The sequence below is a fragment of the Limulus polyphemus genome, unplaced genomic scaffold (assembly GCF_000517525.1).
Source record: "Limulus polyphemus unplaced genomic scaffold, Limulus_polyphemus-2.1.2 Scaffold583, whole genome shotgun sequence".
In the NCBI taxonomy this organism is placed as follows: domain Eukaryota; kingdom Metazoa; phylum Arthropoda; class Merostomata; order Xiphosura; family Limulidae; genus Limulus; species Limulus polyphemus.
Genome location: NW_013666193.1, coordinates 363,533 through 381,890, shown reverse-complemented (window position 1 = coordinate 381,890; position 18,358 = coordinate 363,533). Strand labels below are relative to the sequence as shown.

The window sequence follows — 18,358 nt, the reverse complement described above, 5'->3', positions numbered from 1 at the left end:
GAATTACAATAAACAAGTCGAAATTAAAAGAAAAAAAAGGATGAAATAATAAAATAAGACATCGATTTTCCCTATGGGCTTCCATACCACAACATTGTTGCTTGGACGAAAATAATCAGTGACGAATTTTTCCTGCTTAGTCGAAACATTGTACATTTGCTGTTATGTTAAACTCGTATTAAAGTTTTTCTTCATTACCCATTCAAACCAAGGATTATTATACTGCTGGTTAATGTGTTTGGAATATGAATCTGAGGGTTTATGGTTTGCGACTTGATGCACAAAAAGGATTTCTACAATTTGGTGCTGTAGGTGCACTATAAGACTGCCTGCGAAACCCCCATTATTCCATCAAACACGAGTAGCCCAAGAGTTAGCTGTGAGTGCTGTTAATTAGCAACCTTATCTGTAGTCTATGGTTCAAAATTACGGACAGCTATGTACAGATAACCCTTGAGTAGCCTTGAATGAAAATTCTGAAACAAACTAGTTAAGTAATGTTTGGAGACGGCTTGAATGGGTAATGAAGAAAAACATTAATATAGGTTTAACATAACAGCAAATGTACAACGTTTCGACAAGGTTTTGTCATCATCAGGGGCAAACTGGTTTTATTCATTAACGAATGAATATGAAAATTCTGAAACAAACTAGTTAAGTCTTAAACTAATTATTTCATACCAACATTATACTCTGGGTTTTATTTATTTATGAAATTCTAAAGCACTTGCAGTTTGCAAACAATTTAAAACATTTTAGAAACTTCTGGAGCTCAATGTATGTTTGCATTAAATCACTGTAAAATTTTTTCTTTACCTAGGATATTTTTTAATCCAATATTTAAATGCATTTTTTTATCCAATATTTTGCAAGTATAATAAATCAGAAAATTAATATATCATCTAAGGTTACCTTCTGATTCGTTTGACACTACTTTATTTAATATAAAATTATATTTGCGAAGTTCTACTCAGTTTGAAGCAGTACTTATACCTTAGTAAAATTAATTATAAGTCATACAATGATGCTGCTGGGGTTTATAACTTAGTAACGTGTATGAGTCACTTGTCTATATCAGAAGCAGTTTAACTTTAAACAAGATATATGCTTGTTTTTTTTACTTTTTACGTTTTTCATTTTCTGATCAGTTCAATTACTTTGTCCATTGTCTTTTACTGAGGGTTTGACTGATAGAAGCCCTTTATTCAGAATGTCATGTGTAGCAGTTTTTCTGTCTTCCTTTTCCACCTCATTCAATGAATGTCTCTAGTTGGTGGATTAGAGGCTGGTGGAAACAAAACTGTTATCAGTGATTATGATAATATCGTATTTAAAAGTTTTTAATAGTCATGATATTTAAACTTAAGGGTGTATGATAATACTTTACATAAGTATTCCACGTGTTAAAGAAATTTCAACAACCATAAATTTTTCATTATTGTTTAAAAATTTCAAGATGATAATAATGGCTGGTTGCTAACCATTGTAATGCCATGAGTCATTTCTCCCACTTTGTTAAACCTAGATGATGTTATTAATAAGGATGGCAGTTAGTTAACTGAGTAGGGCCAGTTGAAAAACTCGTTACTTCTATAATAGTTTTTTTTCTTAATGCTGAAGTTTGAGTAACAATTAGGATTCTTTCACGCTTTATCACCACGCTGTAACAGATGAAAGAATCCTGTTCTCAGCCGCGAGTATGTCACGTGGATTGTTCCACTCCAGCTGTGAGGAATTATTTTTCGTCCTGGCATATGTATGACTTCCCTTATGTAATATATGTTTTACATCCGGTAAGTACCGTATATAATGTAACACATTTAATTTGTTCTCAGCGTCTTTCATAAACTCGGGGAGAGCGGTTGTTAGACGTATTACCACATATTATTTGTCGTGTTAAGTATGTATCTGTAGTGAAAAAAAAAAAGTAACAGCAAATGTCACAAAATTTCTGTTTATTGCAGTACTAAAAATAACTGACAATACAGTGCGTTTAGTAATGTTGTTCTAAATATGTATTTTTTTTTTTTGCACATTTAACGAAAGCGCGTACCGTAGTTTTGTCATAAGTATCAACTGTAAACATCAACAGTCACAATGATAAGAAGAAATTTCAGATTGAGTCAGCGAAAGGAAGTAACGATTGTTAACATATCATCGCAAAGGGAAGAATGAAAGTTTAAAGTAAGATAATCATCAGCTCTTTGTTTTGTGTGTTTTTAGCTGGCAAGACAAATATTTTGGTTCTTGCGGAGAAACCAACACAAAAACGACTGTGAAAGCATACAAGTACAATATTAAATAACTACGTAGCAACGTTTAGCTCAGTGCATTAAGTTTATTTTTCTAAATTTCAAACTAATGTATACAAAAATGTTTCTGTGTGCGTTAAAGTTAACTCAGTAATGTTTAATTATCGCAATTTATTTATAGTAATTGCGAAACGATTTTAACTTGCTGGAAAGGATTCAAAGGATGGCTTCTAGAATATTCCAGGGATGGTAGGGTTATCTCACAGTTGAAGGTTAAGATCTCACAACTTATTTTTTGTTAAATAAAGAAGGGTAAGCTGGGATCTTATTGAAGTTTACAAGAATATCTGGGAGATCGATAGGATTAAGACTTCTGATTTCTTTGTGCCATATTTTGATGTTAATAGGACGAAAGGACACAAATTTAACATTTGGAAAAGACAGTCTAGTCTAGGTTTTAGTTAAAACAATTTTATTTTTCTGACAGGGTGATATTCTCGATACAAACAAAAAAATATTTGTAACTCTGTTTGTATAATGACTTTCATTTACGTTGTTCAAACTCTTCAGCCAAAGTATTTGGAAACTATTGATCCAATTCTCCTTTCCTTTGACCATGTAAGCACTAATTAGGAAGGATTTTAAGATCAAAAGACTATGTAAACTATGTACATACGCTATTTAACCCAAGCGTTGGAACACTACACTCCAGTTAATATTGATCCCAGTGATACATGTTTCCTTTGTGGAACTGCTGCAAAAGGTTTATAAAGATGAACATTTACCACAGCCAATCAATTGGGGCCAAGATGTCACTAGAAAAGGAACTTGTGGACCTTCAAAGAAGAATGTTTATTGTATGTAGCATTGGCAACTTGAAATATTTATGGAAGATCACTGTATATATATCACAATTGTTCTGGCTGACCCAAATTATTTATTCAGTTGTCTATATGAATGTTGAAATGTGCAGCGAAGCTTGACATTACATTCACCACTCTAGATTTTTTTTAGTGCACAAAGAGTGACATGCTGTTAAATTTATAAACAAGCTGCCACCAGAGCAATGAATATACAAGGCGTTGGCAGTCATGGTGTCTTTAGCAATGAAATTGGGGTGAATAACAATGGAAATCCACCATGTATATCAGTTAATCTCACTAATCGTTGTTTGCTTCAGATTGAAGATTATGGATTTGACAATATCTTGGATGTGACTCTGTTATGAAGAGTGGTGAGGATAGTGTAGTGGAGTGTGGCTGCTTTAGCTGGTCTCTGATTAACTCAGGCTTATAATAGTTAAGGGAGTCATGAATGTTTGTCATATTGTAATACTCCGGACAACTCTGCACTGCTGTCGCTTATGCAGGATGACGTAACATACTATATCATCAATAACTTCATACAAATAACGTCCATAATTTGTTTTGGGCAACCAGAGCCCCAACATGAATCAAGTTAAACTACTTTGAAATGCTGCCGAATGAAACTTGGAAGATTTACTGGAAAGGAAGGACATCAAAATCTAGTTACATTTGAAAGTGGTGGTGGTCTATTCCACTTAATGTTTATCAACAGGTAGTAGCAAGTGTTAATAAAGAATCCATACTGAAGCTATTGTGAAACTGAGATCCACTCCCAATTAGTACGGGGGGGGGGGGCAAGCAGCAAAAATATCTCCATTCGTAATGCGTTCTGGCTCAATAAATATTTTGATAGAATATATATAATTGTTTCAAACAGACCCAATAAAATTCAAATCATAGGATGGTGTTAAATGGCTTTCACATTTATGCCTGTTAAATAAAACTGAAGTAACCATATAACAATGCGAAATAAATCCTGCTCTGAACAAACTACAAAGGGAAATTAAGCAAATACTCAAGAGTCAAGACACTCGTGTTTTACCATTGTCTGGTGAATCTCTTGGAAATGTACATTAGCTAAAGTTTACTGATACCAGTACCGGAATTTCACCTGGGTTTGACCACGTGTTCTTTAATACCACGTTGTTATAACTTTGCACATACTTCTAAAATAAAGGACGCGAACATAGTTTCCTACTGTTTTACGATCTATTTCTCATATCTAAAGCTTTTACTATATGTTTTTTTTATTTTTTTAAAAATACCAATTTTGTTAGTACGCTTTAATATTAATCGTTATAATCATACAAAGTTATGAAAAAATTGGCTAAAAAAAATCGGGACAAAAAAGTTACATTGACTTCTTAGACAGCAAATTAAGGAATTTATACTGTACGGTTTTGTTAGGCCTACTGTGCCATGCAAATGTGTCCCCGATTTTTATATGCGTTTCAAGGTATTACCTTTCACTTTTGTTGTGTTTTGACCTGATTATGTGTTTTTTTATTACACATTACAATATTTGCTCGTTTTTACTTACTGTTTTGAACTAAGTTGCTAAATACATACTTTGGCGTAGTCTCTGCTAGTTGTAAAGTTTAATTAGGGTCGATTAGCTTTGTGCACGTGGTTTATAATTGATCACATAAAATAAATACTATTTATTGTAATCTCAAACCCCAGCAGCCAGATGTTCTAGAAAAGTTGTATTCTGGAAGGCTAAGAAGAAAGATCTCAAAACCGATATCTTGCTGTGGTTTGTTATATCTTAGAAATAATTACAGCCAACATACCTTCGGTGGTTCATTTCTGAACTGAAGATAAAGCCAGTATTTTACTGTAATTGATTATATTTTAGAAATAGTTAATGCCACCCACCGCAGCACTGGTTTCTATCTGTACTAAATATCTTAAAGCCAACACTTTTCTGAGATTTGAAATATCCCAGAAATAATTACAGCCATCTTGCCTTCGGTGGTTCCTTGCTCTACTCAAAGCTAGAGTGGGTCCAGAGTATGTAGGTGTTAAACCTTATTTTGTGGGAAGCTAAGTGCTTACTCGACCTCCTACCTTTCGTACACAATAAGGGCGTTTTCATCCTCGCAGTGATGTTTAATCTCTAGTTTTAGACAATGTTAGTGTTGTATTCATCCTCTGGTATTTTGAAACGACCCACATAACGATTTAGGCTTCTTTTTATCGTGTCACAATAAGCAGTTGGTTATACATGTATACTAAATGAGGAAGGTTTGCTATTTTTGTGTGCACCGTCTTATTAATACGATGCCAGAGCAAGACATTTCACACAAGCAGTACCCCAGCAAATTAATTCATGTTCTGAAATACAATATATTGCATTGTTTTGCGCTATCTATTACACAAAGTCAGTAATGATTGGCGGATAATTACTGACATTGTTGCCATCACGTTTATGTCTTATGATCATGACAATATAAAGTTCCTGGCCAAAGTTCACGTTTGCAAGATCAAAGGTCAAGGCCAGCCATGGTCATTTCCAGTTATATGATTAGGTAGAATACATGAGTTATTTTTATATATTGTATAAATGACAAGACATAGTAATATCTAGGATTAGTTGAATGCTATTGAATACTTAATAAAGTCACATACGAACCTTTCCAAATAGGTTGACTTTGTAAATTTCTTAAATACATATCTCCCCATTAGGCTGTATATTAAAAAAAGGAAAAAGAATTACACACAAATAAAATTCTGCAAATAACCATCTCGAAAATAATAGAATAAACTGTTTTATGTTATTAGGTTATTACAAATTTAAGTAATGTGTCAAAGTGTAAATAAAAATCTAAACCTTCGAATGTTTTTTAATGTAAGATATTCCTAACGATTGTTACAGAGAACTTTTCTTCTTTATTCTGATTAAGTTTTTTTGGTCATTTTGATACGAAACAAAAAAATATATAAAAAATGCATATATTATTGTTAAAACTACGCAACCTTATAAACTGAATGCTTCCGAAATGTGAATCTGTCTTGATCAGAGGTAACTGTTCCTGAAGAAGAAAGATCCATCCACCTTTCGAAAGCACTCGAATTACAAGGTTTCGTATTTCTGTCTTTAGTTTTTCTTATGTTTATTATTATTATGCATTTTGTGAGAAAGGTTGCTTAGGTCTCAACTTGTACTTTTTATACGTCTTGCATAAAGGTGTGATCACGATGCCCTAGATTTCACTGTTAATTTGTTGTTTGAGGTCATCAAGATTTGTACTTCGACTGTTTCATCAGCAAGAAATTTAATCTAGTTGAGAAAGCGTGTATACTTGAGAATCATGTTTCAAAACAATAAGTGTTTCAAATTGACCTCTTGACATCCATGGATTAGTGTAAGACCACCTGGCAAGGCAAGTGTAAGAAGAGCTTTATTATTGTCATGTAGCTACTTTTGGTAATATAAAAATGTCAATCCAAAGTCATGGCGAATCTTGCGTGATCTCGAGTGAATGTACAACAAATTATATTGACGTTTTCGTAAGGAGAATTTTCGAATATTTAAACCCACAAACAACTGTTAGAAAGATAAAACGTTTTGTACAAACTAATATTGTCTACAATTTGAAAGTATACCGTAAAATTTCTACTTTGAGCTTTTGCGTGACAGATTCAGAGTTCGTAAGATGTATCACATATGCTTTTCCCTGTTTCAAAGTACCTCTACATAATTATCCCAGATCGACTATTGACCACACCTCTAGTGGGAGAGTCAGACACCAATAATTCCACACCTGTCTTCATTATATACATTAAAGTCACGTGTCACGATGTAACATTTGTGTTGACACCAGTGCTCTCTGTAAGGGTATTAGAACCGGTTTAAAAAGTGCCGACCTGTTCCGCCCACGGAAATACATATTTGATTATCTCTTGTAGATTTGTGTGTCTGATCTCATGTTACATCCCACACTACTGTCTTTCTTTTTCTGATACCACAAGGGTATTTTCTGAGACGTACTAGGTTTTATCCCGAATCGCATTATCGCGAAAAATATCAAGCCTTTTAAAAGAGCGTATTGTTCCAATGTTCTAAAATATCGTAATAAATATGTAGGTATTTTCATACGTTTGTTTTACCACTACATGACAATACGATTAGCAAAACTTCGTCATACAGACAGATCTTGTTAAAGCATAATCACTATGATATATGTTATCATACTTGGATAAACCCACAAGACTTCTAATAAATTCTGACATGATCTTCAGACCTCATAATTTTTATAATGTATTTAAAGTGCAGTCGTATGATACAACTATTATTTTTTAAACAGGTACAAGTAGTTTTGTCACTTCTGTCACTGTACCACACGATTTTCAAGGGAGTTTAAAACAGGATATATATGTGTATATTTCATAGCTTTAAGCACTGCAGTTATTAATGAAAGTTGAGCGACTCACACTCACGTACTTTAACTCTTGGCTGATAACAGGAGGCTCTACCTCAAACTTTTATAAAATATTGCATGTATATAACTGAGTATCAGCTATAGCCAGGGTAGGATTAAAGGCTTCGGGTACCGAGGCAAATATAAATCAAATATAATTCAATACTATTTGTTAACTACAGTTTGAGCCATAGAGAAAGATAAGCGATGGGTTGATAATATGCAAAATCCCAATCCCAATATGTATAATACAAAGTAGTGATAATAGTTGTATTTGTTAAAGGGCCAAGCAAATATTTATGAACGAAAGGACTGAAGAACACGTTAACAAATTAATAGGCTTATATGAAAAAGTTAAAATCGTTGCTATCGTAGTGACACAATTTATAACATGTTTTTGTCAATGAGACATCCAGTTTCTTATTAATTATATATTTTTCTCTTAGGCAGGGGGTTGGGGGTGGTGGAGAGGCTGGGGCAATTGCACCCGCTTTCCTCTCCTTAATCCAGCCCTGGCTGTACTCTACTGAGAAGTTTCTGAAATTTGAAAACATGGCAATGCTTAGCATATTATACCTCTGGCCTCTTTTCTATAGTACGTCTGGGGTGTGTAGGGTTTGTAATGTGGGTTTTTTCAATATGTATTCCTTAGATGCGGGTATTCCAACGTTATTTACACAAAACATAATCTAAATAGCACTTTATCATGGCCTGATAGGGTTTGTTGCTCGCTCTTTAATTGCACACTAAAGCTATAGAAAAAAAACGCCCTTTGATTTACGTTAATTAGATATAAGAACAAAAATATTAGCCATCATAGTTGAATGATACATCAAGGACAAAGAATTAAAAATACAACCATACCAATACAACGCAGGAATATCCTGTATTTCTATCCAGGGTGTTGTAATCGGCAGTTTAAAATATTTCCGTAAATTATGTTTGATTAAGTTTAAATGACATAGGTTATAAAACAAGATAAGTGCTCTTAGGTTAATTATAGTGTTTTCGAAGATTCGTTAGCAAACAACTTCCATAAGCTTATATAAATAATGCTTATGATACTTAAACATAAGAAATGCATTAAATTGAAAAAAAACAGAACTTAGAGAGGGTTCTGTTGTTTTTAAGCATTTCGTGTTCAAACAATAGAAGAATATAGGTTCCCCTAACAGAAGTGCTTTGATTTAATCGTTTTTTGAATATGATTTACAAAATTTTTTGATCTTATGAATTATTTACATCGTGATTAATTTGGGGTATGTTTTGTAGCCATATAAAACATAAAACACTTTTCGAATTACTATTATATTATTTTAGGCAGTATAACAAGTTTTCTGTTGTTTTTTTTAATCATTGCTAAATGAGTGTGTTTAGCGTATGTGTGTGTTAGCTTATACCAAAGTTAACTTTTTTTAATGTTTCTTACTTTCCGGGCCGCAAAAATTTTTTACATTGTAAGAGCACGGGAACTACCGACAGGTTATTGTGTCGAGACGCTCGTTTACCCTGGGGCGTGTTTGAACTTTCTCCGCAGTAGCTGTGGGCGGTCGTATCTGTTGGGGATTTCTGACGGTAGTAGTTGTGTGGTAGTAAGTTCAATATAATTCTGTAGACTGGAGATGTGTGTGCTTCTTTCAAAGGTTGTACATTTACTTAAGTTCAGCGTTACATCGTAATTGCTGTTATGTTACTGTAAATTTTATTTTCCCTTATGTAAAAGTTCTCTGCTTCCCCCCTTGTGATTTTTTTTTTCAGTTCAAAGTCTGCAATTCTGTCCTGTAAAGTGTAAGTACACAGAATATTTTTGAGAGATGAAGCATGAACGAACTTAAACAATTTATTTTCTTGGTATGAATACAGATGAAGATAAGAATTAGTGAACTACACCTATCAGCCCATTTTTTATGCTTTTAAATCTATGAATTATGAAGTTGACTGATAACTAATATTTTAAAGAGGAATCATCTAAAAATATCAGCTTGTAGGTTATTCAAATTAATTTGTAAGATGTAAAAAATTAAATAAAGCTAGTGTAAATGATAGGAAGTAATATGAGTTAATCATACAAAAGAAATAGATGATGATAAATTATTGGTCATATAAAGTAATACAGTGATGGTTTGAAAACGAATTTCTCCCCAAGAAATAAAGTAATTAAGAGTTTTGCATTATTTAAATTATTTACTGGACACCATTATCTGTGAATTTTCTGAAGTAAAACTTTAGTTGAACAAACTTTGATGGGAAAGGATGTGAAAACTTGGATTTATATTGAATGAAAAATGTTCTTGTTGTTGTTGAATGAAAAATGTTCTTGTTGCTGTTGAATGAAAATGTTGTTGCTGTTGTTGAATGAAAAATGTTGTTGTTGAATAAAAAATGTTCTTGTTGTTGTTGAATGAAAATGTTTTTTTTTGTTTGTTGTTGAATGAAAATGTTTTTTTTTGCTGTTGAAACAACTTCTACCTAATCAAATATTGCTGTAATAAAACAAAATAATATCTGGTTTAAAAAGTTGAAATTAAAAAATATGAAGACGAACAGGTGTATCTTATGAATTTTGAAGTGAGTAAAGTTGATTGTACCTTGAACATTTGTAATAGCCCAACACATCCTTCAATTTTTTTTTATTTATCAGTGCTGTGTAGTTAAATGTGCAATATACGTGTAACTATATCTAAATGAAGAAAAGTGCTTTATATAATTTTCCACATGTTTTCAATCTCTGAAAATATGATACATCTATTTACATTTTATTAGTATCTGTCACCAACAGGAATGAGATTTAGCAGTGATTTTAATACAAGTTCTGGGTAACTGAGTGTCTAAATATTTTATGTACTAATTAAAATGATTAATGGTTGATACTAATGATGAAAACATTTTACCATCATTCTTCAGATTTGTTTAGTGTAAAATATGATTGAAGAAAGATAGTCAAAATTGTAAAATCATTGATTTGGAACTGGATGTGAAATAGGAATGTGCCAAGAGTCAAGACTTGCTAGTGAAAGAAGCCTTTATTGGTTGTCATTCTGGAAGGCTGGACATCCTCATTAGAGATATTACATCGGCTAGCAAAAATAGCCAAGCACATGGCTTTTATCTTGTTTAAGTCAAAGAACTGCTTGTTTCCCCCTTTTTTCAGTGCATTTTAATATGTGGTATGGAGTTTGGTTATAAATATACGTAAAAGGTTTACGTTGTTTACGTAAATTGCAAGCAAGAACTTTATATGTCGCATGCTGTCATTAAAGTACTTTCTGCATGATGCAAACACATTTTATGTATCATACTTTTAAAAATTACTTGTTAATTTACTTTGAAACTTGTCAAATCCTTAACAGGTGTTATTCGGTTAAAATAATTCAAACTTCTGATGATGTTTTTCTAAATTGAATACCTAATATCCATGATTTCCGTGTTTGATTAATTTAATTTATATATTTAAAGAATAGGTATGTTTTGCATGACTTTCTGGATCAAAGATACAGATGTTGGCATGTAAAATGTAAAGATCAAACTAAGAAACAATCCTGTATCACTTCTTTAACCTGCAAGCACTTTTTTCTTGTCTTGCTGGTGAAGCTACATCTGGTTTTTGTTTTAAATTCTCTCTCTCATACCACCTAACCTTAGAATTTCTGATAGGATTTATATCCATCATTGGCTTTTTAAGACACATTATTTGCTAAAGCCGTTAAGTTATCTCACTATGATATTCTTTATTTTTATCCATTATTGATTTATTTTCCCTTTTAAAAATAATTCCAGTCGGTCCTTTGTGTGTTTCACTCTTCACACAGCCATTATACAATAATCAAACATGTAAGATGTTATCTTTGATACTGCAAAAGTGTTAAGTTTATCCTTGCCCATTATTATTAGTCACTTTAAACCTAGAGTCAGTCCCAGATATCTTTTATATAATTGGTTCAGTTTATGCTTGAGTGTTTTTATTAGAACCATGTTATAAGCTTGTACTACAATAACTCTAGTCAGATGTTTGATTATCTGGAATGTAATTATTATTTTATTTTTAATGTTCTGTGTTTTCCCTATACATTTAATGTATGAGATATGTATTATGTTGATATTATTTACTTGAATGAATATGCATCCAATGCTATTTCATTTTCTTTTATGACATGTATAACTTTACTCATAAAACAATAATTTGGCAATAAAATCCCTCCTTTTTTCTCTAACATCCAGTAACTGAAAAAAAAATATTTAGTGTTATCTTATATTTGTTTGCCTTTCATTAATTTTTAAGTTTCAATGTTTAATTTCAAGATTTCAACAAATTGTGAGATTTTTCTAAGTTATTTTTATTAAGAAATAGTTCTGCAATGAATATAAAGAAAAACATTTGAAAACTAACTAGGTGAGAGGCCACTAAGAAAATGGAACAACAACCAGAAAGTAAAACAGTCTCAAGTAAGAAAAAGGAAATGGAAAACACCAAAAATTATGGTATTGTAAAATTCTTTATTTTTGTCATAATTATTGTATTTATGATTTTCATTTGTATTTATCTGGGTCATAGTAATAAGTATATACAAATTAGAACTTAAGTTGAGTAAAATTAATTAGCAAGTTTATAAATGTGTTCTTTTTGATTATGCAGAAAAATGATAGTCTGAAAAGCTGAAAAAAAACAAACCTATATACACTGTGTAGGCCTACAGTGTATGTGTATATCCATGTGACTTGTCTTGCAAACAGAAAACTATTTCATATCACTGATCACCAGGATCGTAGGACTGGGGACTGATTTATATAAAGAACACATTATTGCCTAATAAGAAAGTTTTAATTTCATTAAAATAATTAAATTGTACATATTTATTAATAAAATTTGCAACACATGCATTTTTAGTATATACAAGTATGAAATCTTAATTTTTGTGTGTGCACTGATAAGCATTCAAAACAGCACTTGGATCAGTATTCCTTGGAGTTAGGTGGCTGATTATGTTGGTAATGAGGGCAGGTTATTAAAGATTCACTTTGAATGTATAAAAAAAGTTATTTACATTAAATTACATTTGTCACTCGAGATTTCTGTTTAGTTTTATATTTGAATTTTATTTATTATAACTAATCAGACAATTTTGCAATAGATAACATCTCAATCCTAAGACTTTTGGATGATGGGGTCAATGCTGTTATAAACAAGTTACTCAACCATTTCAGTATATTTGCTCTGGATTCTGTTGTTAATGTTATTTAGGGGAATAAACAGTAAATTGAGAAAATAGAATTGCTAATATCATGTTTACATACTAACATTCTGTAAGTATTTCATTATTTCGATAAGTAGAATTTTATTCCATCAGCTGCTGTTGATATTATTACTGGACAACTTCATAAAATGCTTGTTATTTCTTTGGAAGGTTTATAACTACAAAATATACTGGATTTAAAAACAAAGTAACTTGGAGTACAAGGAAATCAAGTATTCTTTGAATTATGTAGAGTATTTCAGTTTCTTATTGTTACATATACGCTTTCTTCGTTCAGTTAGATTCCTTCTGCAGGCTCGAAGGTTTTGGGAGAAACAAAGCTTTATGACTTGTATATAAATATTAATAATTAACTTGCAACAAATTACTTCTATGAAAAAATATATATCGGACAAAATACCTTATTAAATATAAAGATTGTTCTGATACTTAAAACAGATAAAATTGTCTACCATGACCATAAATTAGATATGATCCAATTTCTAAACAGATGGCATTTTACTTACACTTTTAGCTTTTGAAGGTACAAAATAAAAAGTTTTATGATGTTTTCTGAACTGTGTGTATTAAACCATTAATTTAGACACTTTTATTGTTACTTTGAGTTTTAATTTTAAAGGCTAACACTGACTCACAAAGATATTACTTGATACTCACACCTTCTAGAAGATTTGCAAATTGTCTTGCTTAGGCTAGCCTTGTTTCTGTATGTCATTAATCTACTACGTGGAGCCATGATTTCACCAAACATGGCTATTGACTACAATTTACACTCTGACAAGTTTCTACAAAAGACCATGTATCTTAATAAATTTCTCAGACCCTTTATTGTGCTTGTATGTCAATTCCAAGACCATATTCAAACAGACCAAAGGCACAAAAGATTGTAGCTGTCCCAGGTGAGTCCCCCCCAGTAAGTATACAGATTTACAATGCTAAAATCAGGAGTTCAATTCCCCTCAGTGGACACAGCAGATAGCTTGATGTGGTTTTGTTATAAAACACACACACACATACCCCAGGGGATTTGATAAGTATGTGGTCAAATAGGATTTCTTTGGTTCCAATTTTTGAGCCATCTTTCTCTTGATTTCTAGGTGTGGCTTGAAGCTTATGAATTGTTGAGTCTTCACTGTATTAACATCTGCAGGTCATTCTTATAAAATGTAGTTACCCTTCTGTATTTAGTTCATTCAATTAACAGAAAAAATTGATTTTACTCTGTTGACATTTAACATAAACTTTTAGTTGCATTAAAGTATCTGAAAGCTTGCATTAGGTAAATATCATTATAGAGTTCAACTGTTTATTCTCAGTTCATTGAATGTTGTTTTACTTTTCTTTTTGCCAATTTTACAAGTTATTAAATAATTCATAAGCATTCTATAAATTTGTATGTATAATGGTGATCTTAGCATATAGGTTATCTTTTACAGTGTTGTGTAATTTTGTTAATTTTGGAATTTTTCTATGCTGCTTGTCACACTATAGTTTCTCTTTCTTAAATTTTGATTTGCACTTTTCAACTATTTTGTTGTGCCCCAATTATGTTTCTTTTAGCATTATTTCTGCTAACTTTTTTTATGTTTACTTTATTATGCATTTCCATAGATTCTTTAATTTTTCCCCTTTCCCCTTCACATCTCCATGCTTTCATTCAAATTACTCTCAAATTATTTTTTTATCCTCTGAAGCTTCTTTCAGGTAACTATCAATTATGTGTGAGTTAAACCCAGCTCACAGTTGTCAACATTTGTTTTGTATTCAAGCTACCAACAGAGGAATAGCTGAAAGTTGTTTGAAAGGTTACAAGTATTTACAGATTACAAACTCAATATTTCACAGAGTTATTGTGTGGTTTCTTTTTATAGGAATTGCTCATCTACAACATTCTTGTAGCATTAGAGTGTAATAGTTCTATAAAAAATAAAATAGATTGTAGGGAATTTCTAATGAAAATACCATAGTTTTACATTTTTTTCAGAAGTTGTAACATGAAATATTTTATCAATATTTTTTCACAAAATGCAGTTTTCAAGTTTCCATTGATATGATAAGCTGGATAGAAGCCCAAAATTGTTCACTTTAACAATGTAATTGTAGAGTTTGCAAATATTTTTTCTTTCATACTGTACAGTCTAAAATTATTCTTTGATTGTTGTTTTTATTGTAGCATTAACTCTGCGTGTGTGTGTGCAAGTGTGGTCAAAGTGTGCATGCTATGACTTTTACAGAGTACTATTCAACATGGTATTATGTATTTGATATCAGAGTTATCAATTATTTATTGACAGTTCATGGTAGAGAAGAGTAAAATTATAGATTTTGGAGGTTGTACAAATGCAATGTGCAAATTGTACAATGGGCAAAAGTATTTTTATCATTCACATGAATGTTGCCTTGCACTCTGACTTGTTGTTTATTCCAGACATATCTTGAGAACAAATACCTTTGTAACGAATCTGAATTTTTGTGTACAACAGACATATACATCTTACTAAGATCATGATACATTTCATATAGGTACATATAGTAAATTTGGAATTATAGTCGACATTTCTTCTCTAACATAGGGTCGGTCCGATGGATCAGTGCCATGCACATTCATTTAATATTATTACAATGATTTCTAAAATTTATCTTTTGAGTAACTATTTTTTCACCTGAAACTATGCAAAACAAAGGTTACAATGTACTTAAGACATAGATTTAGCCAGGTAAACAATATTATTAAATCTCTTATAGGGGGTATAAGGAGATCTGCCACCTTGCCAGCTCCACGCAGTAATATTGAAGCAAAATTGAAAGGGGGAAGCAGCTGTCAATGTTGTCCTTATGGTTATCATATTGATGTAGACTTTGTACGTTATTGTGAAGCACTCTACAACAGCTCCTATCTAGATCAATTAAAACAGCTGAAGAAAGATAAAAGAAAAGAGAGGAAGTCCATGGAAGCGTACTTGAATCGACTGGAAGCTGCTACCAGGATAACAGGGAAGAAACACAGTAGCAAGTCACAAAAAATTGTAAATCATAATTTATAAATTCGTTATTATGTGACGTTCTGAATTCGTTATATACACTAAAATGGTGTCATAATGTCCCCATTAATATTTTCCTTAATCTGCAAAATATAGTGTTTGTATTGTTTTTGCTTTTAACTTCTTTACAAAATCCTGCAAGTCACTAAGTTCAAAATAATGTTTTTTATCTAAACTGATAATAGTGTATGTTTCACATTATCGATTTTCATCCATTTAATTTTAGTTTCTTAAAAATCACTTTGATAATAAGAATTATAGATTTGAGATGTAATAAGTATTTTCTTCCTGTTGTTTTAAGTGAAATCATTCTTACTACTATTGCATAATTTTTCAGTGAATGATTATTCCTTTACCAGTTGCATTTTTATGAATCAATACATTGTGAATTAGAAAATAAAACTTGTCTGAGCTGTAAATTCAGATCAATAGTTTTATTTATTAGTAAACTTCAACTTGACGTACATTATTAAGAGACTTTTTGATGTAAATGTAACACTAGATTAAGAAAATGGTTCACATACTGTTGAAATAACTTTTACTATTGGAAAATTAACTTAAAAGGAAATTGAAGAAAAATGTTGGAGCGGTAGTGCAGTCTCCTCCAGTTACAGAAAAAAATATATACTTAAGTTTCTGCCCTCAATAGCACAGTGGTAAGTCTGTAGACTTGTACTCTAAAAACCAGGTTTTGATACCTGTGGTGGGGGGCACAGCACAGATAACCCTTTGTGTGTAGCTTTTTGAGTAACTAAAAACAGAAAAAAGTGTATTTAAATTTTCAAAAATAACTTGTTGGGCTTACTTTGAAAAGTGAATGCTAAAGAGTGGCATAAAGATTATTTTGTTGTTGCTTTTTAATGTGGTTGGAAGTAGTCTGTGATCAAAAGTAAGTCATAAAATGTTTGTAGCTAGTGCTTTAAAACCTGGGTAAAATTATTCTAAAAGTAACATCATTTACTTACCAGTTAACACAATCCATTAGTGCTCGGACTAGTTGCATGACACCAAGCTTAGACATATAACAGAAAACTAAAAGTTAAAATTGCTGAATAAGACTTAATGTAATTATCATAAAATAAATTGTAAGCTTATAAATATGTGATTAATAATTCATAATCATATTTTATCATCTTTTTGCTGTTGAAACTTGTAATATGTTTGAAAGGTACAATTTAGGGAACTTTCTCACTGATTGAGATGTTGGACTTCAGATTTTTTAAGTTCATGTAGGAAATATGTAAAAGATTGTGAAATAACAAGTAAGTAACTAAAGGTTCAATGCACCTGAAAACACATTTTTTACTGTTTTTGTACAATGACCTCTTTTTTCTTTTTTTTTAACTCTTTGGATTTTGACTCTAGAATTTTCTTTGGAGATATGTATTAGATCCATGTAAGTGTTGAAATGAAATGACCTTTCCACAGATAACACCATAAAGTAGTTATGTAGATTTTTTTTTCTAGGGTATTTTTATCCTGTGAAATGGGGAACAAATCTTTGGTACATGAAGACTCAGAATTGTTAGTGTTCCCAAAGTCGTTAGTTATAGGAAGACATGCAAGTGATATAAAGCAGTACTTAGTGGCTACACTTTTTGTTACTGCTATAATGCATGAAGACAGCTGTATTGGAGCAAACCCCCTAGTTGTTTAGTCACATGAAAATGTTTTTAAAAGCATTGTAAAGATGGTTAAGATTTACTTTGAGATTCAGAATGGCTTTGTAATGAATAAAGTATGGTTTGATATTATTTTGATATCTTTGATTTATTTAAATACCAGTTCCTCTATATGTGTAATAATTATTATGCACATCACAGTGTTTTCAAGCAGACTTCATTACATAAAAAAAAAGAATGGTTTGTTACACATTAAAAAAGTGACTATCGAAAATGAACTAAATTTTTACTTCAGGATTCAACTCCACAGCAAGCACCACCCCCAGATTTGTTAGCAACCAATGATGCACTGCGAGATGCTGTTTTGGATTTTGAGGAAACTCTACTAAATACCCAGTCTCCAAACTCATCAACTGAGAACACTAGCTTGAAACCTTCACGGAAAGCAACCCTCCCTGTAGACTTGCTTGTTAATGCTCCTGCTGCATTAGTGTTGAGTGACAGCAGCAGCACAACAGACCTATCTCCTGTCACTCCAACTCATCCTTCACCTAAGTTTTCAAAAAATACTACTGAGAATATACTTAAACCAAATGTTGAAGATTCAACTCTACCATTACCACTAGGAGAATTCAGAACTCGAAGTGACTCGGTGAGCTCTGTATCCTCACAATCAACTATTTCCAGCTTTGGGATACATATACCAGAGGTATTTAATGATTTTTGATTTTCAGTATATTGATTAATATTTATAATGATAAGCTGTAAAGGTTGTTAGGTATTGTCACCTACCTATGGGTTAATATCTCCATGAGCAATTATGGTCTGCTTCATTGCATCATTGGCTGTTGAGAATTAATTCAGCTGAAATTGAACAAAAAAAGAATAAGTTCACATAACT

General features: G+C 31.7%; 1 protein-coding gene across 6 annotated transcripts in view; it reads left to right on the top strand.

The window, feature by feature from the left end:
- The window catches only part of LOC106459270 (KN motif and ankyrin repeat domain-containing protein 1-like), a 74,642-nt gene that overhangs the window by 11,837 nt on the left and 44,447 nt on the right, over positions 1-18,358 (top strand). For 3 of the 6 annotated variants that reach the window (XM_013918866.2, XM_022385721.1, XM_013918867.2), the window contains exons 2-4: positions 11,933-12,021; positions 15,540-15,820; positions 17,753-18,166. In XM_013918866.2, coding sequence (XP_013774320.1) covers positions 11,952-12,021; positions 15,540-15,820; positions 17,753-18,166 — 765 coding nt within the window. In that variant the 5' untranslated portion in view covers positions 11,933-11,951. The other 3 variants (XM_013918869.2, XM_022385720.1, XM_013918871.2) reach the window with 3 other exon arrangements.